At 40.5% G+C, this 21,344-nt stretch overlaps 2 protein-coding genes and 2 long non-coding RNA genes across 6 annotated transcripts in view; all 4 read right to left on the bottom strand.

The window, feature by feature from the left end:
• Positions 1–1,022: 1,022 nt before the first annotated feature.
• On the bottom strand, positions 1,023–5,535 carry LOC125297418 (caspase b-like; the record flags this gene model as incomplete). Its single annotated transcript, XM_048247801.1, is given in 3 exon segments — positions 1,023–1,104; positions 4,691–4,868; positions 5,507–5,535. Coding segments are annotated over 3 exon segments (289 nt in total), but the record flags the coding sequence as incomplete, so codon positions are not given.
• Positions 5,536–5,625: 90 nt separating this feature from the next.
• LOC125297458 lies at positions 5,626–11,874 on the bottom strand. The gene is made up of 4 exons (XR_007194049.1): positions 11,775–11,874; positions 11,477–11,662; positions 11,053–11,168; positions 5,626–5,945 (listed from the first exon to the last, which is right to left on the bottom strand). It is a non-coding gene; the product is annotated as an uncharacterized LOC125297458 (long non-coding RNA).
• A 6,416-nt stretch (positions 11,875–18,290) lies between these two features.
• LOC125297466 lies at positions 18,291–18,658 on the bottom strand. The gene is made up of 2 exons (XR_007194057.1): positions 18,443–18,658; positions 18,291–18,369 (listed from the first exon to the last, which is right to left on the bottom strand). It is a non-coding gene; the product is annotated as an uncharacterized LOC125297466 (long non-coding RNA).
• Positions 18,659–19,232: 574 nt separating this feature from the next.
• LOC125297249 (NACHT, LRR and PYD domains-containing protein 14-like) overlaps positions 19,233–21,344 on the bottom strand; it is a 34,216-nt gene continuing 32,104 nt past the window's right edge. For all 3 annotated transcript variants that reach the window (XM_048247481.1, XM_048247482.1, XM_048247483.1), the window contains 2 exons: positions 20,970–21,146; positions 19,233–19,728 (listed from right to left, as the gene is read on the bottom strand). In XM_048247481.1, the coding sequence (XP_048103438.1) occupies positions 19,689–19,728; positions 20,970–21,146 (217 nt within the window). In that variant the 3' untranslated portion in view covers positions 19,233–19,688. The remainder of the gene's footprint in view (positions 19,729–20,969; positions 21,147–21,344) is intronic.

Here is a 21,344-nt window from a genome sequence, read left to right as displayed (position 1 = left end):
TGCCTCATTGCCCTATTTATACCCTGCCCTACTGGTGCCTCATTGTCCCTATTTATACCCTGCCCTACTGGTGCCTCATTGCCCTATTTATACCCTGCCCTACTGGTGCCTCATTGCCCTATTTATACCCTGCCCTACTGGTGCCTCATTGTCAGATTGTCTCTTGCGGTGCGTGGGTCATCTTTGCTCTCTGACTGTTGCCAAACCGAGGAACGTCCTGTTTTCCTGATTTGTTTGCATATCTTTGACATGGACTCAGTTTGGATTTTGCCTGTCTGGATTTTTTGTTCTCTTTTGACTATTTGGATTTTTGACGTTACCTAACTTCTGATGTTGGCCGAAGACATACTTTTGTTTTTGGAAGTTCCGGCTGTTTTCATGTTTGATTCTAGTTTTGCCAGGAGAACTGTTTGCCTGTGACTTTGTGTTGCCCCTTTTGTTCACTCTGACTCTGATAATAAATTTGTGAACAGTATCTGCGCTTGGGTCCAATTTCTGACGTTCAAACCTGACACCTTTTTTTCAAAATGAGGTGTGATGAGTGAACACATTTTAAAAACCCTCTGTTTCTGTCACTGCAAAAGATGGTAGAGGATGGGGGAGTGGAGTTGCTGTGGGCTTGAAGTGGAGACTTTCGTAATTTCCATTTCAGTGTTTGTGTTTGGACAAATAACAGAGTTCAGTTTTAGATCTCAAACAACCTCCTTTTGGTTTTAGGGTGAATTATTTTGCTCCTTATTCAGCTGATTTATTTATAGAGAGGATACAATAACTTTAAAAAGAAGTTTGTGACAAGGTATGAATATCTACCTCTTGATCAGGTGGTAAGGTAGTGGCAGGCGATTTATCGCATTTCAGCATCTTGCATCATAATAGTATAAAATATCAACATAGATCTACAGACTACAAACTACCATCACACATGATAATTAATTTTCACACATAACACATTAATTTCGCTGTAACTTGTATGTGACAATAAAGGCTACTACACGCTCAAACACGCAGGGCTTCCTACTTACTCATGTCATTTACGAGGCCTATGCGACACATTTTCTTCAGGATGGAGGCGGTGATCCGCACTGCACCATCACGGTCATATGCCTGTGAGACACACACACATTCACACACACACAAACACCATAACACATACATAAACACACAGTTAGGGCTTTGGGCTTGGAACCGTGGGTTCTGGTTTGATCCCCAACCAGTAGGAAACATGTGGATGGGGGAAGTGGTTGAGCACTGCTATCCCATGCCTACATCTATGGGCGTAGATTTAGGGTGGGACGCTAAGGACTAGTCCTAATCAAAATTTTAAGATGGCAAAATTGTCCCCACCAATATTTTAGCGAACTCATTGCTGCTGATCATTCCGACAGCCAGCACAACAATACAAGAAACGTCATTTGATTGGCTGAAAAACCGAGGGGGGGGGGGAAAGGTTATCTGACACGCACGCTACACGCACGGGAGAGTGTCAGGCTACTTTGCACTGGCAGCCAAGCGAGCGGGTGTGTCAACGCCAACGGTAAGTTACCAGGACTGTCTGCCAACCCATACCCCATAAAAGGCCAGAGTGTCTGCCACCCCATACCCCATAAAAGGCAGACACACCCCATACCCCATAAAAGGCAGACACACCCCATACCCCATAAAAGGCCAGAGTGTCTGCCAACCCATACCCCATAAAAGGCCAGAGTGTCTGCCAACCCATACCCCATAAAAGAGTAAAACATTTTGATATTCCCTTTGCCCTTCAGAATGTTTGCCCCTTTTTGTGGTTTGTAGAATTGTAGCTTGAATTTCCCCTTGGGGATCAATAAAGTATCTTATCTATCTAGATCAGCTGTGCCACCCAAAAAGAAGAAAGGGGACATAATACACTTTTTCTATTTGCAGAGTCTAAGTAGGCAAAATAACTAGCCAACTAGCTTTCATTTTACTGTGTAAAATAGCATTAGCTGTTAGGATATTACCCAGGATATCAGCTAAACCTAGCTTCTGTAATCTTTCAACCAAAGTTAGGAGTCATGTTGAATAGTCCATAGGCTATATCACAGAATATAACTCCACCACTGACTGTTTATGGGGCTACCAATCTTGCAGTCACAATAAACAATGGATCCAAGACATTTTCCTGTTCCTATATTCTGTTTATGTAGGCTAAGGTATTTGTGAATGTAGCCTGCACAATGCAAAGAAATAAAAGATAAACTGGTGCATTTCCATACTCATAGAAGTGAACATTGCGAGACACCAGATATCTCTTCTATGATCTCATCCCAGAAACATTTTCTTTGACTTGTTAGTTTTTTGAACATTTATTTATTTTATGACATAGCAAACATGATGTTGAATCCACATATCCTTGCGAAAAATATTTTTCACTAGCCTAAAACCGTGAGACTGAAAGCTAATTGTGTTCACGTTCTACTTAAAGTGACAGGCACTCAATTAGATTTAGCCTACATACCACAAATGATGATATTAAAGACAAGTAATAAATATTTTAAATATCAATGTGATGTATTCAAATGACTAAATATCTTTAGCTTATTATGCAGATCATAAAATACTACAAATAATTAACAATATAAAGTTTATATGAATTAGAAATAGAAACCTATGACAACCATCACTTTCTATGTGTGTGTGTGTGTGGAGGGTCTACAGTATGTGTGTGTGTGTGGAGCGCCGCTGTAGCAAGGCAGCTCACTGCCCCGGGTTAGTGTGTGCTTCACCTCACTGTGTGCTCATTGTGTGTTCACTGTGTGCTCTGTGTGCTACACTAATTCACGGATTGACGAATTGGGATCAAAAGAGTACCTATAGACCGGTTTCAGGTCCCTAACAACCGTCGTTAAGGACGAACTCGGAGGACAAGCAAACCCAGAGCCGTATAGCAATACATTGAGAGAAAGACGCAAGGAGCTTAAAATGTGTTAACTTTTGGCAGAGAAAAGCAGACGGAAATTCCCCTGTGTGGTACAGGAGACATTTCATTTTTTTGTGATGTGTCCGTTCAAAGCTAAAAATGTTTAAAACGCCAATAAAGTAGGCAGGCCTAGGTGCTAGACATTTGGATACGAAGCATGCATTATGAAGTTATGCAACAAATGTTATCTTCATGCTCAAGAGGAAAAACGCAAGTCATGTAGGCTAAATAACATAGGGTAGTGACGTTAACTAAGTGTTTTTTATCATATTCCTCAGCATATAATTTTAATGAGAGACTTATGATCCATGAGAACGGAGGCTAACGTTAGCCTACATTTCACGCAAATGCAGGGTAGCCTAAAGTTAAAGTTGACACTCAATTTGAGTTGTTTGTTTTAAGAAAGAAGACATGGGCTTGCAAGTAACGTTATTGCATAGGCCTACTATAAGGTAGCCTAGCTTATAGCTAATCCGTCATAGGCTCCTGTCCTGTCAGTTAACATCCAGCACAATGCATTTTGTGCATTGTAACGTTATTTCAGTCAATCGTTCAATGTGTGGCCAGCATAGGCTACTTTATCAAAATAATTATCCTCTGACCTCAGGGGGAAATGATTGTCCACCCCTGTCATTATGTACCCTTTGAGTAGGTAATGTTCTCACTAAATCTAAACTAATTGTTTCTGCAGTCGAAGCCCTAACGTTAACATTAGCTTATGCCTAACCTAACTTTACAGTGACTGGCCACATGTTTAGCCTACCTTCCGTAAAATCCGTTGCTTTTTCATAGGTAAATCCGCTACACATCTAGATGAAAACAATCCAGACTTGGCTACACCGAAATATTTTGGCAATATGTTTTTTTTCTTCATCTTATATCAAGTTCAGCCAGCTTGTTTTCTAGGCGCTGTCAGTGTAAACAACTAGTGCTTGTCCTCCGAGTTCGTTCTTGACTACGGTTGTTAGGGACCTGAAACCGTTCTATACTTATATACTTTTGTTAGCACTTCTTTCTCAGATGTAGTACAAGTATAGGGTTGCATTCTGTACTGGAAATGACACCCTTGGGACACTGTCATGTAGGTCAAAGAGGGCAATCCATAATGGTGCCCTTTAGAACACTGGCATGTAGGGGCAGCATAGAGGGCACTCCATAATAGAACCCTTTAGAACACTGTCATGTAGGTCATAGAGGGCACTCTATAATGGCACCCTTTAGAACACTGGCATGTTAGGGCAGCATAGAGGGCACTCCATAATGGAACCCATTAGAACACTGGCATGTTAGGGCAGCATAGAGGGCACTCCATAATGGAACCCATTAGAACACTGGCATGTTAGGGCAGCATAGAGGGCACTCCATAATGGAACCCTTTAGAACACTGGCATGTTAGGGCAGCATAGAGGGCACTCCATAATGGAACCCATTAGAACACTGGCATGTTAGGGCAGCATAGAGGGCACTCCATAATGACACCCTTTACTGATGGAAGGACACACACAGGGGATGGTGTATAGACCATTTCAAAGGGCACCTTATAGGGTGTTGCATTATGTTTACCACACTAGAAGGGCACTCATTAAGACACATTCTTCAAATATATTGTTTGAAGTGGCACTCTAGAGGGCACTGAAACATTTTTCTCATGTAAAGGCCAGCCAATAGGATACCTTTGAGGGCATTGTTACATGTTTTATTTACCCCCCCCACCACACACACACACACACACACACACACACAAAATACCTGTGACATCTGGTTAATTATTTCTGTGGCATCGGCATTCTCCAGTCTTGCTTTGGGAATGGGTTCATAACCGCGTAGATGTTTCTCAGACAGGAACGCCTTAAACCTTTTAAAGTCTCTTTCTTCCAGATCATCAATGGTCTTGAATAGCAGCTCCAGCAGTTCAGTCTTGATGTTCCTTTGATGTGGAGACACAGATACAGATATAGTAGCTTATGGTGCAAAAAATGTCTTGTACAGTACATGAAATACATAATTTTGCCAATTTAGGGCTATTATCTGCCTACTTAAAGGAACACCAGGCAAGCTTGATGCTTTTTCTCTAAGAAACTCCCCCTCGCTCGGACTGAAGCTCTTTTCCTTTTCTTTGCATCTTCCGTCAAGGGTTTTCGCTGCTTCTTCGCCGGCTCTGCCATTATACACACGTTTGCAACAATCGCTAGCGTTCATTAGCCTCCCTCTGTGCTGTGGATGCAGGATGTAAACTGATCCTGCTTCTGTCGGCGGGTACGATACACTGAACTTGCAGGCGGGATATTCTTCCTACAGGCAGTAGGGGCGGGCGAGAGAGTCTTCATTCGCCCTGTAATGAGTCATTTAAACATAGATAGATAGAAATATACTTTATTGATCCTCAAGGGGAAATTCAAGAACATATACCGACTTACTAAGATGAGTAAATAACACGAAAACCTTGCCTGGTGTCCCTTTAAGGGTATTTTTACAAAGATATTGTGATGAATCGTAGTATCAGAGTAACTGTAGCCTATTGTGATATCATTGTTATCATGAACCAAGTATTGTTTTTGGAGTTACCCATCTCTTTTGCTCTTCTCTTCCTCTCTCTTTTGGTCCTCCTCCTTTTTTCTCTCTTCTTCTCTTCTCTTCTCTTCTCTTCTTCTTTCCTCTTCCCTTCTCTTCTCCGCTTCATGTCTCTTTCTCTCTTCCTCTCTTCTCTTCTCCTCCTCCTCTCTCTGGATTCTTTCCCGATCTCTGATTGGCTTATAGAAACAGTTTGAGCACTCATATGCATTGTCATGGCCAACTGGCCTGAAGTATTGTCCTCCGTTGTAAACATAGACAAAGCGCTCATGCAAAGTTTGTTTAAGGTAATTGTCATAAGAACCACATGGGGGCAGGACTGTGTTACACTTGCAGCATCTCAAGCTGTCGCCCATATTGCTCTCTGACGGTGCGTTCCCCATTGTGGATGAATGCTGATGAAGACGTTCAAGTGAACCCTGGGTTTGTTTACCTGAGACAAAAGATTGATAAAATATTATGATTCCATAATAACAGTTTCAGTTCTTTCATGGAAAGTATGTATTTGAATACTATACCAGACTAGGGCACCCTAATAAACAACAGGATTAAATAAAAACTGAATGCAGTGGTTTGCAAATCACACTGTTCCTGCTTCTAGAATACTCTAAAACGCACGCCTCACACTGCTCCAGCTTCAAGAAGAGTCCAAAATGCACACGTCACACTGCTTCTGGAATACTCTAGACTGCACACCTCACACTGCTCCTGCTTCTAGAAGTGTCTAAAAAGCACATGTCACACTGCTCCAGCTTCCAGTTTCTGTGTCCTGTTCCTCTAATCTGATGAAACTGAACTATTCTATTCAATAGATCCCTCGTGCTTCTGATCACGTACACTTTCACCTCTAAACCACCATCATTATGTAGGCCTGTCTGCACTTTCACACTCTGTAGAACTATTTTTCAAGGACATTCATATTAATACTCTGTATAGTATTTGTGTGAGTAAATCTTTGTCAGTGACACATGCCACTAGAATAGACAATAGACTGACTAGTCAACTAGTCAGTCTATTGAGGTACGCTTTCATATTAACCCATCACCCAGCACATTACACTATTCAAGCACAGACTAGAAGGACTTTTTGGATTGAAACGGAAACCAGGCTAGTGCTGCAAGAGGACTGAAACCGTTGTGGTGAAGTGGCTGCTGAGAGGCACGTAAGTGTCCATCTTGTGTCCATCTGATCACGTACACTTTACACTTTTCACCTCTGAAACACCGTCATTCTGCAGGTCATGCACTTTCACTTTAACTTCATCATTAAGACTAGATGAACATGTGTGTAAGTGAATGTATGTAAGTTCTGTATAAGTAAGTAGCTTTGTCAATGAGAGAAGACTTACGAGACATCTATACGAGACAAACTTTATAAAATAATTAAAATTAAATAAAAACATGATTCAACTCACATGATTATTCTGCCTCTCTCCTCCCCTTAATGTTTATGTTTAATATACATTACCATCACATACATACAAACACATCTGTATTTCACAATTATACACAATATAATAACCGCAGGCACATACACTGTAGCATCACATGATTTATTTCTAACATAACATGTAGCTTACGCAATATATATTTTAGGCTTTGGTTTAGAGTTTCAATTGCTGTCTATGATTTAACATGTATTTCTGTATCAAACATTTTAGAAAATATGAATTCTCTATCAAAAGTTGTAGTCATTCATGAATTTGCAGAATCTCCCAAACACTGTCACACACAGAAGGCACTAATTTCAATGATGGGAAAAGTGGCCCAATAAACAAGCAGCATAACATGTAGCTCATGAAATAAATATTTTAGGCAATTGTTGTGTATGATTTAACATGCATCACTGTATCTAAACATTTAGATAATGTGTAGTCATTCATGAATTTGCACACACAGAAAGCACTAATTTAGATGATGGAAAAAGTGCACAAGAAGCCTAATGGTATCTGATACATACTACAGATAACATTTGCTGACCCACTTCAGTCAATTTGAAGCAAAAAGTAAAACTCCAGCTTGGCATGGGGAGCACTTGTGTTTAAGGACAATACATCACAAAGTATCTCCTAAACAACAGAGAACTTCAGAGGGGCTCAGATGCTAAACCAAGTTCATATGTTTGTGCACATTGGTGAACGTGGACTTTACTGGTTTTGCATCTGAACTCTTCTGTAGTTCCTTAAATGACATTCAGCAAAGTATAAGCAATTGAAATACACCTCAAGAGAAATGCGATATCTAATATGCACTACAATGTGTAGTCCAATGAGAATGAGAATGGCAAGTGTAACAGTGCAAATGACCTGTGATAACTTCAGAAGTTGATGACCAGTGGCAACTCTTCCCTCCACACTCTTTGTTGTGATGCTGCTACTGCTAAGTACTAACTGATTGTTATGTTGCTAATGCTAAGTGCTAACTGTATGTTGTGATGTTGCTAATGCTAAGTGCTAACTGTATGTTGTGATGTTGCTAATGCTAAGTGCTAACTGTTTGTGATGTTTTTAATGTTAAGTGCTAACTGTATGTTGTGATGTCGCTAAGTGCTAACTGATTGTGCGCCATCTCTTCCGTCAGCACAACTTGTGAACAGCTAGTGCTGGAACTCCCCCAAGTTTGATCACATACACAGAAACATGATGCTAGTGCTTTGGAAAGACTGAAACTGTTATGGTTAAGTGTTCTAAGTCTGTAAGTGGATGAGACGTAACTGTTCAAAATAGCCCTTGTGTATCTGATCACATACACTTTTGACCTCTAAACCACCATCAATGTGTAGGTTTCACTTCCTGTCATCAAAACATCATTACAGGATAATTCCGGTAATTACTGTAGCACTTTGAGTCCCCTTTCTGGTTTGTTTTGGATGAACTAGAGTGGTGGACACAGAAATGTTGACGATGGTCGTGTCTCGACTTTTTGACTTGTTTAGAATCGCCTTTGACTGCCTCAGAGTGGCTGGCTACAGGCATGCACAAACATGTTCCTAAAACAACCCTTCACGTTTCAAAACTGTGCAACCCAACACCGAGTGGTGTGGATACAATAACTGGTGTCACATTGCCTTAATGAGGTTTGCCAGACTCCAGTTTAATGTGCTGATTATTTTCAGTCAATATACTGAAATGCTCTTATTGAAACATTTTCTTATGAGCAAATTCTCTTATAAATAACTAAATGCTGGTACTTGTATAAGCTTTTTTAACCTAGGGGCCTGTCCCCCTAGTCTATAATTATTTATGAAATCCAAATAGACTTTTGTGGGTTTTAATTTAATTGTATTTGTTTAGCACAGCAACGGAAGAGAATTGCCTTATACCTGGGTTCCCACTGATCAGGGAATTTCTAGAAAGTCATGGACAGTCAGGGAATTTGATCATGGATAGAGAATTTAATATTTTTGTAGAGTCAGGGAATACCAGGGAATTCTGGCAATAGCATGTAGTCGTCCCCAAAATGTGATCTTTATTTCAATGCTTCCGTCTTGGTCTTTATCAGGTATTAACTTCTCTCATGCCTTGCTTTAGATATTGTGGATAACCTGTTAACAAGGTTTTGCACTGAAAAGCCATGAATCCGAAATCAGATTGGTTGGTTTAAAACGTCTTGTTATTTCGGTGGCGGTATATTATTTATAGGGAAGGTCATGGAAATTCAGCTTTTTACTCAGAGAAAGTCATGGAAAAATCAGGGAATTTTAGGGTTGATTTACAGTGGGAACAGTATTTAGGCTTACAGTATCACTTACAGTATTTAGGCTATTTTTGTTCGCGACAAACAACAACGAAACAAGATCAATACAATTTTCTTTATTTGTCATATGATGCAGAAAAAACCATAATATACACGTCTTCTCATAGGCTCCTCAAGAAATACGCACTGAATAACGTTTGGCTGTAGCCGCCGGATAGGCACCAACATGTAATGCCAAGATGAGAGCTGGTGCCCAATACAACACTTTGGTGCACGGAGCTGGTTCCAAATGCTCCATGCGGCCATACTTGAAAATGGCGTGATGCTAACATGCTAACATCTTGACCCCCTGATTTGAGTTCTGTGTGTGCTAACATGCTGCTAATCTGCACGCTCTTGACCCCCTGATTTGAGTTCTGTGTGTGCTAACATGCCGAAGCTAATCTGCACGCTCTTGACCCCCTGATTTGAGTTCTGTGTGTGCTAACATGCCGAAGCTAATCTGCACGCTCTTGACAGAAACACAAAAAAGGAGCACGTGGCACAAGACACAGGAAGTAAACAAAGCAAACAGGAAGACACAAGAGGAGCAGACATGATGGGAAAACACTAGACTAGGAAAACAAGACAGGAATATATCTTTACAATAATGTTCCATTTTAAGCCTTATGTGACAAAATACATCTATAAAAAGGATATTCTGTATTCTGTATAATAATGATGTATAATATATGTATAATAATGATGAACACAAACATACCTGGAAATGTGAACTTAATTCAATATAGCTAGTGATTTAGGTGAACAATATTGTGTTAATAATAAAAAGAAATATAAATAAATAAGAAAAAATAAGAATAAATAAAAAAAATATGGTTGAAACAGGTGAAACAAATACTTAATTTTTCTTCATGTTCAGTGAGCTCAGAAGACAGTCCAACCACTGTCCAAAAATTAACATTTCAAACCAACAGAACCACATAGGCCCCCCTACTACTTGGTGCAGACTGATTACTGGATGAGTCAGAAATATAGGAGCCTTATCAAACATTAAAACATATCACTAGCCCATACATCCCATAATCATCAGTGGTAGCAAATGAAGGCGAAGAGGCCATAAATGAAATTGCCATCAATCATCCATAGCCGATAGAGACATGGATACCTTGTTGCCATCAATCAACCATAGCCGATAGAGACATGGATACCTTGTTGCCATCAATCAACCATAGCCGATAGAGACATGGATACCTTGTTGGGATCGACCATAGCCGATAGAGACATGGATACCTTGTTGGGATCGACCATAGCCGATAGAGACATGGATACCTTGTTGGGATTGACCATAGCCGATAGAGACATGGATACCATAGCCGATAGAGACATGGATACCTTGTTGGGATCAGGTCACTTTGGGTAAAAAGCATCAGCCAAATAAACAGGATATAGACCCCTATGTCTATAGGTCCCTAGCAACCGTAGTCAAGAGTGAACTGGACAAGTGCTAGTTTGTTTACATGGACAGCACATATTTGGGAAAATAAAAGCCTGTGCTATTATTTGCAGTTTTACGGTAGATGTCTCCTGTACTACACACGGGCAATTCAGTCTGCTTTTCTCTGCCAAAAGTTAACCTTTTTCAAGCACCTTGCACCTTTGTTTCAATGTCTAAGGCCTACTAAACGGCTCTATGCGTTTTAAGCCTACTATACAGCTCTGGGTTTGTTTGTCCTCTGAGTTCATCCTTAACAATGGTTATATAGGGACCTGAAACCAGGAAATGCCTATCATGTTTGTGAAAAGAAATGCAATGTATATATAACACACAACAATACTTCCGCCTACCACTAGGAAATTCAGTGTGTTTATCCAATATGCAAACAGGTAGACAGTCTTATCACAGTAGGGCCCTGCAGCTGGATTGTAGTTGGGCTGGTGTAGTGGATAGATCCACATGGTGCCTGCAGACAGAGAGACCATTTAAACATACAGAAACACTCACATTACCACATGTCCCTCACAGGATCAAAAAAGTATATATACTTATACTTATACTTATACTTATACTTATACTTATCACCTGTTGATATGAACCAAAATGTACTATATGCATAGAAAGTAAAATAGCCTAAGTTACAATATTAAATATGTCATCTTGTATCACTCCTGTATTGAGTCCATCTTATGTATGACATCATAATGGATTTTTACCCCATAATGGACGTGGATGTCCATTGATATGCCGTAGGATTGACTTGCAATTTCTTACCAGCAATGAGCCAAAGCAAGAAGAAATGGGAGATTGTGAAGTTCCATGCGTTGCAGATGTAGCGGATGTGGTGGTCATGGCAGGGCAGGCAGGTCAGGAGCACCAGGGACAAGGTGAAGATTCCTGCCACCACCAGGTAGAAAGGTATGTACCATTGTATTGGACAGCTGTCCCGGTACAGCTCACCTTAGGACAGGAACAGAGAGTGAGGCCATGTGAAGATTATGTACATTTACATATTCAAGTATTGGTTAGCAGCAACTGAAGTAAATTAATTAATAGACTTAAAGGCACTCACCAATTACAATCTCTGCAATGGGTATGGGGAGTGCCAGAAGCTTAAGAGATACTGTTGGGGAACAGAACTTATAATTAAAGAAATGTTGTATCTACCCATAATTCTGCAAGTTGAAATGAGAATGAATGAAATGTCTGAGAAAAATGCAACAGCAAGTGAAACCTTGTGGCCTACCTAAAGGTGTGCTGAGTTTACAGTAGGAAAGTATGTTTTGCAGTACAGTCCTGGCATCCATTGTCTACAATCAATATCTATACTACAAAAATACAGAATGGGACAAACAAGGAAAACAGTAAGGAGAAGGGCAACTGAACATACTCTAAACATCACAGAGACTAGCACAGTAACCAAACATACTCTAAACATCACAGAGACTAGCACAGTAACCAAACATACTCTAAACATCACAAAGAGACTAGCACGGCAACCGAACATACTCTAAACATCACAAAGAGACACTGGCACGGCAACCGAACATACTCTAAACATCACAAAGAGACTGACACGGCAACCGAACATACTCTAAACATCACAAAGAGACTGACACGGCAACCGAACATATTCTAAACATCACAAAGAGACTGACACATGTGAACCTTAATTAATAAATTGTAGTTTAGGCTAAACCCACCACTTCTTGTGTAATATACTGTAATCACAGACTTTATAATCAAGGAGACACAGCTTTGTTTGTAACGCCCAGTTGTTTATACATATCACACCAAAACATCGACATGTGAATACATTGTGCCAATCATTTGGTGTGTTGTGAATACATTGTACCAAACATGTGGTGTGTTGTGAATACATTGTGCCAATAATGTGGTGTGTTGTGAATACATTGAGCCAATCATGTGGTGTGATCTCAATCATTGGTGTTGTAAAGCCTTTAATGGTGGCGATTTTCTGCCGAGATAGATGCCCAAAACCCAAAAACCGCAATATGGCTGCCCAGTGGAGGGCCTTGCCTAAAAGGACTTTGATATAATCCCTTGTTAGAACCTGAAAGCTAATTTATTTTTTCATATATTGTGTTAGACTCAGTGGGGCGCTTACGGCCGATTCAGACTGCCTCCGTGGCATGTGGATTATGTGTCTGTTCCGTGGCTGCTGCATCCTTTTTCATGTGAGCATTCAGACCAGAAACATCTCTGATGCAGCACTGCTGTGGCCAGTCTGCCTATTAAAACATCTCTGATGTGGCACTGATGTGGTCAGTCTGCCTATTAAAACATCTCTGATGCTGCACTGCTGTTGCCAGTCTGCCTATTAAAACATCTCTTATGCTGCACTGATGTGGCCAGTCTGCCCGATAAAACATCTCTTCACTCTCTCTTTTGGCTGGAAACGCTTCCAACACGCTTTTCTGACACATAACAAAAGATGCATCATTCCTATTTAGCTGTTACCGAGCGGCTTCTCCAGCACTGCATTCCATGCAAGTGTCCGTGAGCACTGTAACGCAACGCAACTGTGTGCATCTAGGGACACTTTACATACATATTTACGATATCCGATGCCGAAGTGAATTGTCGTTCCGTTGTGTTGCTTTCCTCCCGTCAAAACGTCAAAAAGTTGTGTAATGTTCAACTTTTGCTGCACCAACGGATATGAAAGCAAGGCACCAGCCAATCAAATTATGGTTATGCTTCAAGGTAAACGCCAGAGGGTAATCCAATAACGCAACACAATTGTGTGCATTCAGGTTTTTCCCGGCAGTCGGGGGTGTGTACTAGGTAACCGCAGTAAAGGTAAATATTTTTCTAAGACATGACACTTTTTGGTCTGACACTTTCTCTGACTTTCATAGACTTGCCAGAGATTTTTCTGAGACTGAGTGACTTTTAGGCTACTCCGATGCCGATTCGCCTGTGACCTGATGCCTTTTCATCTGAGACCTGATGCCTTTTCGTTTGAGCCTGACACCTGAGCCTGAGATCTGAGGATGTCCTAAAATGAACACCATATACTAGACTAGACATCAACTAGACAGTCTAGTGATGTAAGGGCTTTTGGATTGAAACTGAAACCAGGCTACTGCTGCAAGAGGACTGAAACTGTTGTGGTGAAGTTCCATTAAGGCTGATGAGAGGCACATAAGCGTCCATCTTGTGTGCATTTGGTCACGTACACTTAAACTTTTCACCTCTGAAACACGGTCATTCTGTAGGTCTGTTCATGCACTTTCACTTTAACTTTATCATTAAGATTAGATGTGTTTAAGTGAATGTATGTAAGTTCTGTATAAGTAAGTAGCTTTGTCAATGAGAGAAGACTTACGAGACATCTACTGGTCTAGTGAGAAACTACAAATAATTACAAATAAATAAAAACATGATTCAACCCACACGATTCTTCCTCTCTCTCCGTAATGTTTATGTTTAATATTACCATCACATACATACAAACTCAACTATATTTCACAACTATACACATTCTAATAACCCCAGGCACATATACTGTACATCACATGATTTAACAGGTATTTCTAACATAACATGTAGCTTACGCTATATAGTTTAGGCTTTGGTTTAGAGTTTTAATTGCTGTCTATGATTTAATGTATTTCTGTATCAAACATTTTAGAAAATATGAATTCTCATTCAAAGGTTCTAGTCAGATGAATTTGCAGAATCTCCCACACACTCTCACACACACAGAAGACACTAAATTGAATGATGAGAGCACCAACCCACTTTGCATCTAAGACAATACAACATCACAACGACAGTTAACATCTAAGGGGTTCAGATGCAAAACCCAGTTAATATCATATCATATCATATTATATCAGCTGTCACACTGCTGTTGAGTGTTGATGACTTGATTTATTCATTTTAACAACATGATACACATCTGTGAAGGTGGACTTTACTGTTGTTGCATCTGAACTCTTCTGTAGTTCCTTTAAATGACATTCAACAAAGTATAAACAATTGAAACAGACATTACATCAAACACACCTCAAGTGAAATGCAATGTGTAGTCTAATGGTAGTGGTAAATTTAGCAGTAAAAAGTACCTGTTGTGCCATAACTTCAGGAGTTGATCTTCTTCTTGACACTCTTTGTTGTGATGTTGCTAATGCTAAGTGCTAACTGTTGCATCATCTCCTCCATCCTCCGGTGTTTATTACCACGGACAGACAGCGTGTGTCTCACATTACACTGTCGCTGCTTCTAGAAGATTCTGAAACCGCTGTGGTGAAGCACTCTGTTTCCTGACCCTGTGCGACTGTTAAGAACTTCCCACACGCAGGTCAGCACTGCTTATTACCAACTGCATACAGTGAAATTGTGAGATAGAATCTGTTCTAAATATTTATAAGTACAGAAATATGGCATGTGGGACATATAACTACTAAAGTATTCTTTGACCTTTGCCCTTCTTTGCTTTATTTATTATCAAACAATGTTGTTTATGTTTGTTTAAGTAAAGCACATTGAATGAAATGCGCTATATAAATAAACTTGACATTTTGAAAAAGCCCTTTTTTATTGAGTTTTTGGACAACCAGCTTACAATTCATGTTTATGGCTTTAAAAGAGGAAATCCGGTCACACAGATCTCCGTTTCTCAAGGTCACCAAGTACTGTTGGTAGGGAAATAACAGAAAACAATTGTTTTTACCTAGCTTGAGTTGCTACAGCCTAGTGTGGGCTTATTATTATGACCGCCCGGCAAGCTTAAGCGGCGGTCATATAGGTTTAGTCAGAATTTTTCTTTTTTTTTCTTTTTAGCATGCCCAAATTTCCGTCAATGAGTCCCCGGACACTGAAAGACCGGGTACCACGAAACTTGGTGGGCATGTAACCCCATATGGATAGCATGGAACCATCGTTTTCCATTTTTTTTTTTGTATGTTGATCTCAAGGGGCCATGTCAACCCATTCCATAACCACTCATTTCATGTATAAGCCACCTAGTTAAACACAAAAAAAGTAAAAATGAGGTGTTGTAATTGAAGGTATCTGTGACCCTAACATAGTCAAAACTGCACGAAATTGGAAGTGTAGGATCATTATGACACCCTCTGTATGCACGCCAAGTTTTGTGGAATTCCGTTCATGGGGGCCACACAATAAATTAATTTATGTTACTATACACCAACTGGCCTGTAGGTGGCGGGAGACAGTTTTCTGTGAATATCTCGAGAACCGTAGGGGGCCTAGGAGGTCCACCTTTTTTATGTATGTTGGTCTTAAGGGGGCATGTCAACCCATCCCATTACCACTTATTTCATGTATAAGCCACCTAGTTAAAAATTAAAAGCAAAAATTAGGTGTTTTCATCACAATATCTCTGGCTGACAAGGTCAAAAACTGCACAAAATTAAAAGTGTAGGATCATTATGACACCCTCGAATGCATGCCAAGTTTTTTGTACTTTTCGTTCATGGGGGCCTTACAATAAAATAATTTATGTGTACATTTAGTGGCGTACACCAACAAGGATTCCCAGGACACTGAAAGACCGAGTACACAAAACTTGGTGGGCATGTACCCCACATGAATAGCATGGAACCGTCATTTTTCATTTTGATCTGTAGCCCCACCGCTGGACTGGACCCCCCAAAAGGAGGGTAGGGCAGACACAGTTCTCTGTGAATATCTTGAGAACTATAGGGCCTAGGATGACCATTTATTTCCGTATGTTTGCCTCCAGGGGTCATGTTAACCCATTTCATGTGCACACATGTGCACAAACAGATACACACACACACACACACATACATTCACAGTAATCATGCATTATGACACATACTCACACAGTAGACATATGTACGGCTTGCATGCACAGGCACATACGCCAGCACACACACAAAGCATGCACACACACACACACACCCACACACATAACATAAACATAACACAAACAATCAAGAATTTCTCAGAATTATGAACAGGCAAGATGGAGGTGGGGTTGTATAAAATGAATTTTACATGTGAAATCTATGAACTAATCATGTTTTGGTACTTGTTGTCTAGCAGATACCAGTGAGAATTGAGTGTGGATAATGCAATTTAGTGAGACAGTTAGAATCATATAGGCCTTTCAGCGTGATTTCTTTTTGTGGAAAAAATGTGCTGGACTGGGCGGCGGTCATATTTTGTACCGCTCTGCGGTACATCTAGTTATTCTTATGCTACTACTCTAGTGTGGGTTTATTCTAGCCTGATCAAACACTAAACCCATGTAGAAAGACTATAGCTTAAAGCGTCCGGTGATTTCAATAATGTGTGTGTGTGTGTGTGTGCACCAGTGTCAGCCAACCTTACAATGTATCTCTGGACTGAAATCTGAGGGGTATTTGATGGTTCAACTTCACTGTTAAGTTGCATGTAGGCTTAGTTGAAAGAGTGTCAGGACTTCTGACTTCAACTGAACGTAGCCCCATGCAGACACACATGTAGCCCCATGCAGACACACATGCAGACACACGACACACATGTAGCCCCATGCAGACACACATGCAGACACACATGTAGCCCCATGCAGACACACACGTAGCCCCATGCAGCATTACATCAACTGCTAACCGACAGGAACGGAAAGCAAAGGTTTAGAGATCAGGAACTTTGCAAAAACAGAAGCATGACATATCCTAGTCGCCATAAGATGCGAGGGAACATGGATGTGTTCTCCATTTATAATAAAATCCACATTATAATTGATTGCGGACGTGAACAGACAGCTAGAGACACGAAGTGCATAGTAGGCCTTTAAAGGAATTATCCGGAGTAAAATGCACTTTAAATCAATTTACGGATGATTGGGAGTACATATGCTGAGTTGACATCCAAATCATGTCATTCGGATGTGTTTTGAGAAAGTTCGATTTTACCGTTTTTAGTCAAAACTCGTTAGCGTGGAAGTGACTGAGGCATGTAATTTCGCCGCTACAAAACGCTATTTTCATACCTCTTCTACAGTTCCAAACAACATTGCACTTACGTGGTAGTGAGTAGAGGGTCCCTAAAGCCAAACCCGGTATCCCCCGAGGTCTTTATGTGGTCGGATAGAGAGTCCAGAATGAATTTCATCAAGCCAGTACCTTTCCGGAAATGTTGCCATCTTTGCTGCCATCTTCAGGGGAAAGTCCGTAGGAGTCGATTGCTGAGTGTGGAGAAACACACTCTGGAAATTCACAATTTCGTCGCAGTTTAAAAAAAAAAAAAAATATTAGTCCAGTCCATACAACTTCATTTCAATTTCGAAAGAAATACTGGACTGTTTTTTTTTCTTTTTTAAAAACGGCGACGAAATTGTGAATTCCAGGCCGAGCTTTGACTAAAAACGGTAAAATCGAACACTCTCAAAACACATCCGAATGACATGATTTGGATGTCAACTCAACGTATGTACTCCCAATCGTCCGTAAATTGATCTAAAGTGCATTTTACTCCAGATAATTCCTTTAACCTCTAGAGTTTATCATAACATGTGTCGTCACAAAACACTTACTCCTATTAGAAAAACAAAACCGAAATCATGTGAGGACTATGTTAAGTGTTGTTCTCATTGACGCCTGTAATAATGAAAATGCGATTTCGGTTTGTAAAATGCTGTATTAATCCCTGTATTAATGTCTGACCTGTAGCAAGTTCACCAAGCTCCCGATCTCATTCCACAAGCCTAGAGCACCCTCTCGCACGGTAATGTCTGACCTGTAGCAAGTTCACCAAGCTCCCGATCTCATTCCACAAGCCTAGAGCACCCTCTCGCACGGTAATGTCTGACCTGTAGCAAGTTCACCAAGCTCCCGATCTCATTCCACAAGCCTAGAGCACCCTCTCGCACGGTAATATTTCATGTAGGGTAATACTAACTAACATTTAAAAATATGTTACATTTAAGGCTGTCAATCGATTCATTTTTTTATCTTATTAATTACATACTCTGTGATTAAAGGGACATCAGGCAACATTTTCATGTTAGCAACAACATAATATTTAAAATTGAACAGGGAACAGATTAGAATGTTGGTCAAATACAATAAGGAGAATAGTAATAATAAACAACAATATCAATTCAATCAATAGCCTAATAAAAATAAGCAATGAAAATGAGGGGAAAGGCAATAATAAAACAATAATGTCCATTCAATCAATAATATAAAAACAATGACATGGTAAGACTACATTAAGGAGAATATCAATAATAAACAATAATGTCAAATAAATTAACAGCGTAATGTAAATAAAACAATATTATACAAACCATAACACATAAGCGCTTAAACAACTAAGTACATGTTGTATAGGAATGTCTTTAGACCCCTCTTAAACGACCCAAAACTACCACAGGAACGGAGAGCACTGGGCAACTCATTCCACCAACATGGAACCACTGAGGAATAGAGTCTGGAATTAGACCTAGTTTTTATGACTGGTCGACATAACAGACACTCATCAGAAGATCGCAGTGGGCGGTTGGGGATGTAAGGCATGATTATTGAATTAAAATAACTAGGAGCAGATCGAGTCAGTGTCCTATAGGCCAAAGTGAGAGATTTAAATTTAATTTAGGCTACTATAGGAAGCCAATGGAGAGCAACTAGGAGAGGAGTTACTGGTGCCCACATGTCCATCTGTGCACATGTTGGAGAGTGACTGGTGTGTGTGTGTGTGTTGCTGGTGTCCATATGTCCATCTGTGCACATGTTGGAGAGTGACTGGTCCTCCTCTTCTCCATTCATCTCACTGCTGAGCTCCACTCAGGAAGACCTCAGACCATATCCAGACGCTCCCCAATGCTGCTAGCTTGTGTGTGTGTGTGCTGTTATGTGTGTGTGTGTGTGTGTGTGCTGCTGCTGTTATGTGTGTGTGTCCTGCTGGTGTGTGTTGGATCCCACCCTCATTTCATGAGCTTCTGCACCACCATCCACCTCAGTGCACAACCAAAATGTACACTTTACAAATATCTTCTCCTATGATCGTATTGATCACTCCGCCTGCAGGATAAAGGAGAGAAGAGGATCATCAATCAGTGTCCATGACAACCGTCTCCCAGCGAGCCAGACTGCATGAGAGACAGAGGGCCCTATTGTGACATCACTAACAGCAGCCATAACAAACACATTCACACATTTGACACACTGCAGCAGAAACAGGAAGTCCAACACTTTCTGTTTTTATCCCACTTGAACATTTTAAACAGTTACTTAAACAATCCAAATTTGAACAGTGCCCAGTTTCCAATGACCCCTTTATGTGATTCTTATATTGTTTTTACATGTACTGTAAATCTGTTTTGTTTGTTGTGTCACTGGCTTGTGTCGCTGTTTTTTTGGTCTGTCTAGTCCTCATGTCTTTCTTCTATGCTATTCTGTCATTATTAGTCTGTCTAGTCCTCATGTCTTTCTTCTATGTTATTCTGTCCTTATTAGTCTGTCTAGTCCTCATGTCTTTCTTCTATGCTATTCTGTCCTTATTAGTCTGTCTAGTCCTCATGTCTTTCTTCCATGTTATTCTGTCCTTATTAGTCTGTCTAGTCCTCATGTCTTTCTTCTATGTTATTCTGTCCTTATTAGTCTGTCTTGTCATCAATGTTTCTGTGTAACTTGTGTATCTGTTGCCCCAGGGCTCCCTTGTAAAAAAGATTTGAACATCTCAATGGGACATCACCTGGTAAAATAATGGATAAATAAATAAAAAAAATAAAAACACCACTGGTCCAATCACAAGCACTTAGAGAGTGGCGTCAGACTCCCCCAATAGGGAAGGCTGCATATTCCCTTCATGGTGTTTGTAACTTGACTTGTGTTCAACAGTCCCTCACTGGCCTTGAACCTGTGACCTTGGGCATGAGAGCCTGAGACACACTAAGATCAATAGCAAGACGGGAGAGAGAGAAGGGGGTGATGGCAGATGGCTGGACGTGTAAAAGGCTGGAAAACCAGCCCCAGCCACAAAATGTGAACACTTGTTTCAATCGTCCCAACACAGACATATGTCACTATAGCTTGTTTTGCTTTCCATGTAAACAAGCATGCGATATGAAAGTCTGGGATTGTGGAGAACACTAAATGGTCTACCGAATAAGCATTAAGTCGAACAGACAGAAGAGAGAGAGGACAGAATATAAAAGAGAGGCATGTTTGGTCTCATGCTCTAAAGGGAGGACAGAAAATGAAAGAGAGGCATGTTGGGTGTCATGTCAAGACCTGAGTGACATGTTTAGATATTTACTCACTTTAGTTTCTTCAGTTTACAGTGTTCGTCCTCCACTAGAGCACAGAGCGCCTCTACAGCTGATGCACTCATCTGGTGATTGTACCCCAGGTCCAGCTGTGTGAGATTTGAGGAGGGAGACTTCAGTGCAGAGGCCAGATAGGAACAGCTCTTATCGGTCAGATCACAGCTATACAGCCTGAAACAGAGTTAAACATCTGAATATTAATCACCAATCCTCTACACACACACTCACTCACACCCTCTCCATCTCTCTCTCTCTCTCTTGCATAAACTCATGCTCATTCTCACAAACACACACACCCTCCCTCACACACACAGAGATACTCTCCTCCCCATCCCTAACACAAACACACACCCTCCCTCACACACACAC

This window comes from Alosa alosa, chromosome 7, assembly GCF_017589495.1.
Source record: "Alosa alosa isolate M-15738 ecotype Scorff River chromosome 7, AALO_Geno_1.1, whole genome shotgun sequence".
NCBI lineage: Eukaryota > Metazoa > Chordata > Actinopteri > Clupeiformes > Clupeidae > Alosa > Alosa alosa.
This window is presented reverse-complemented; position numbering and strand designations above follow the sequence as displayed.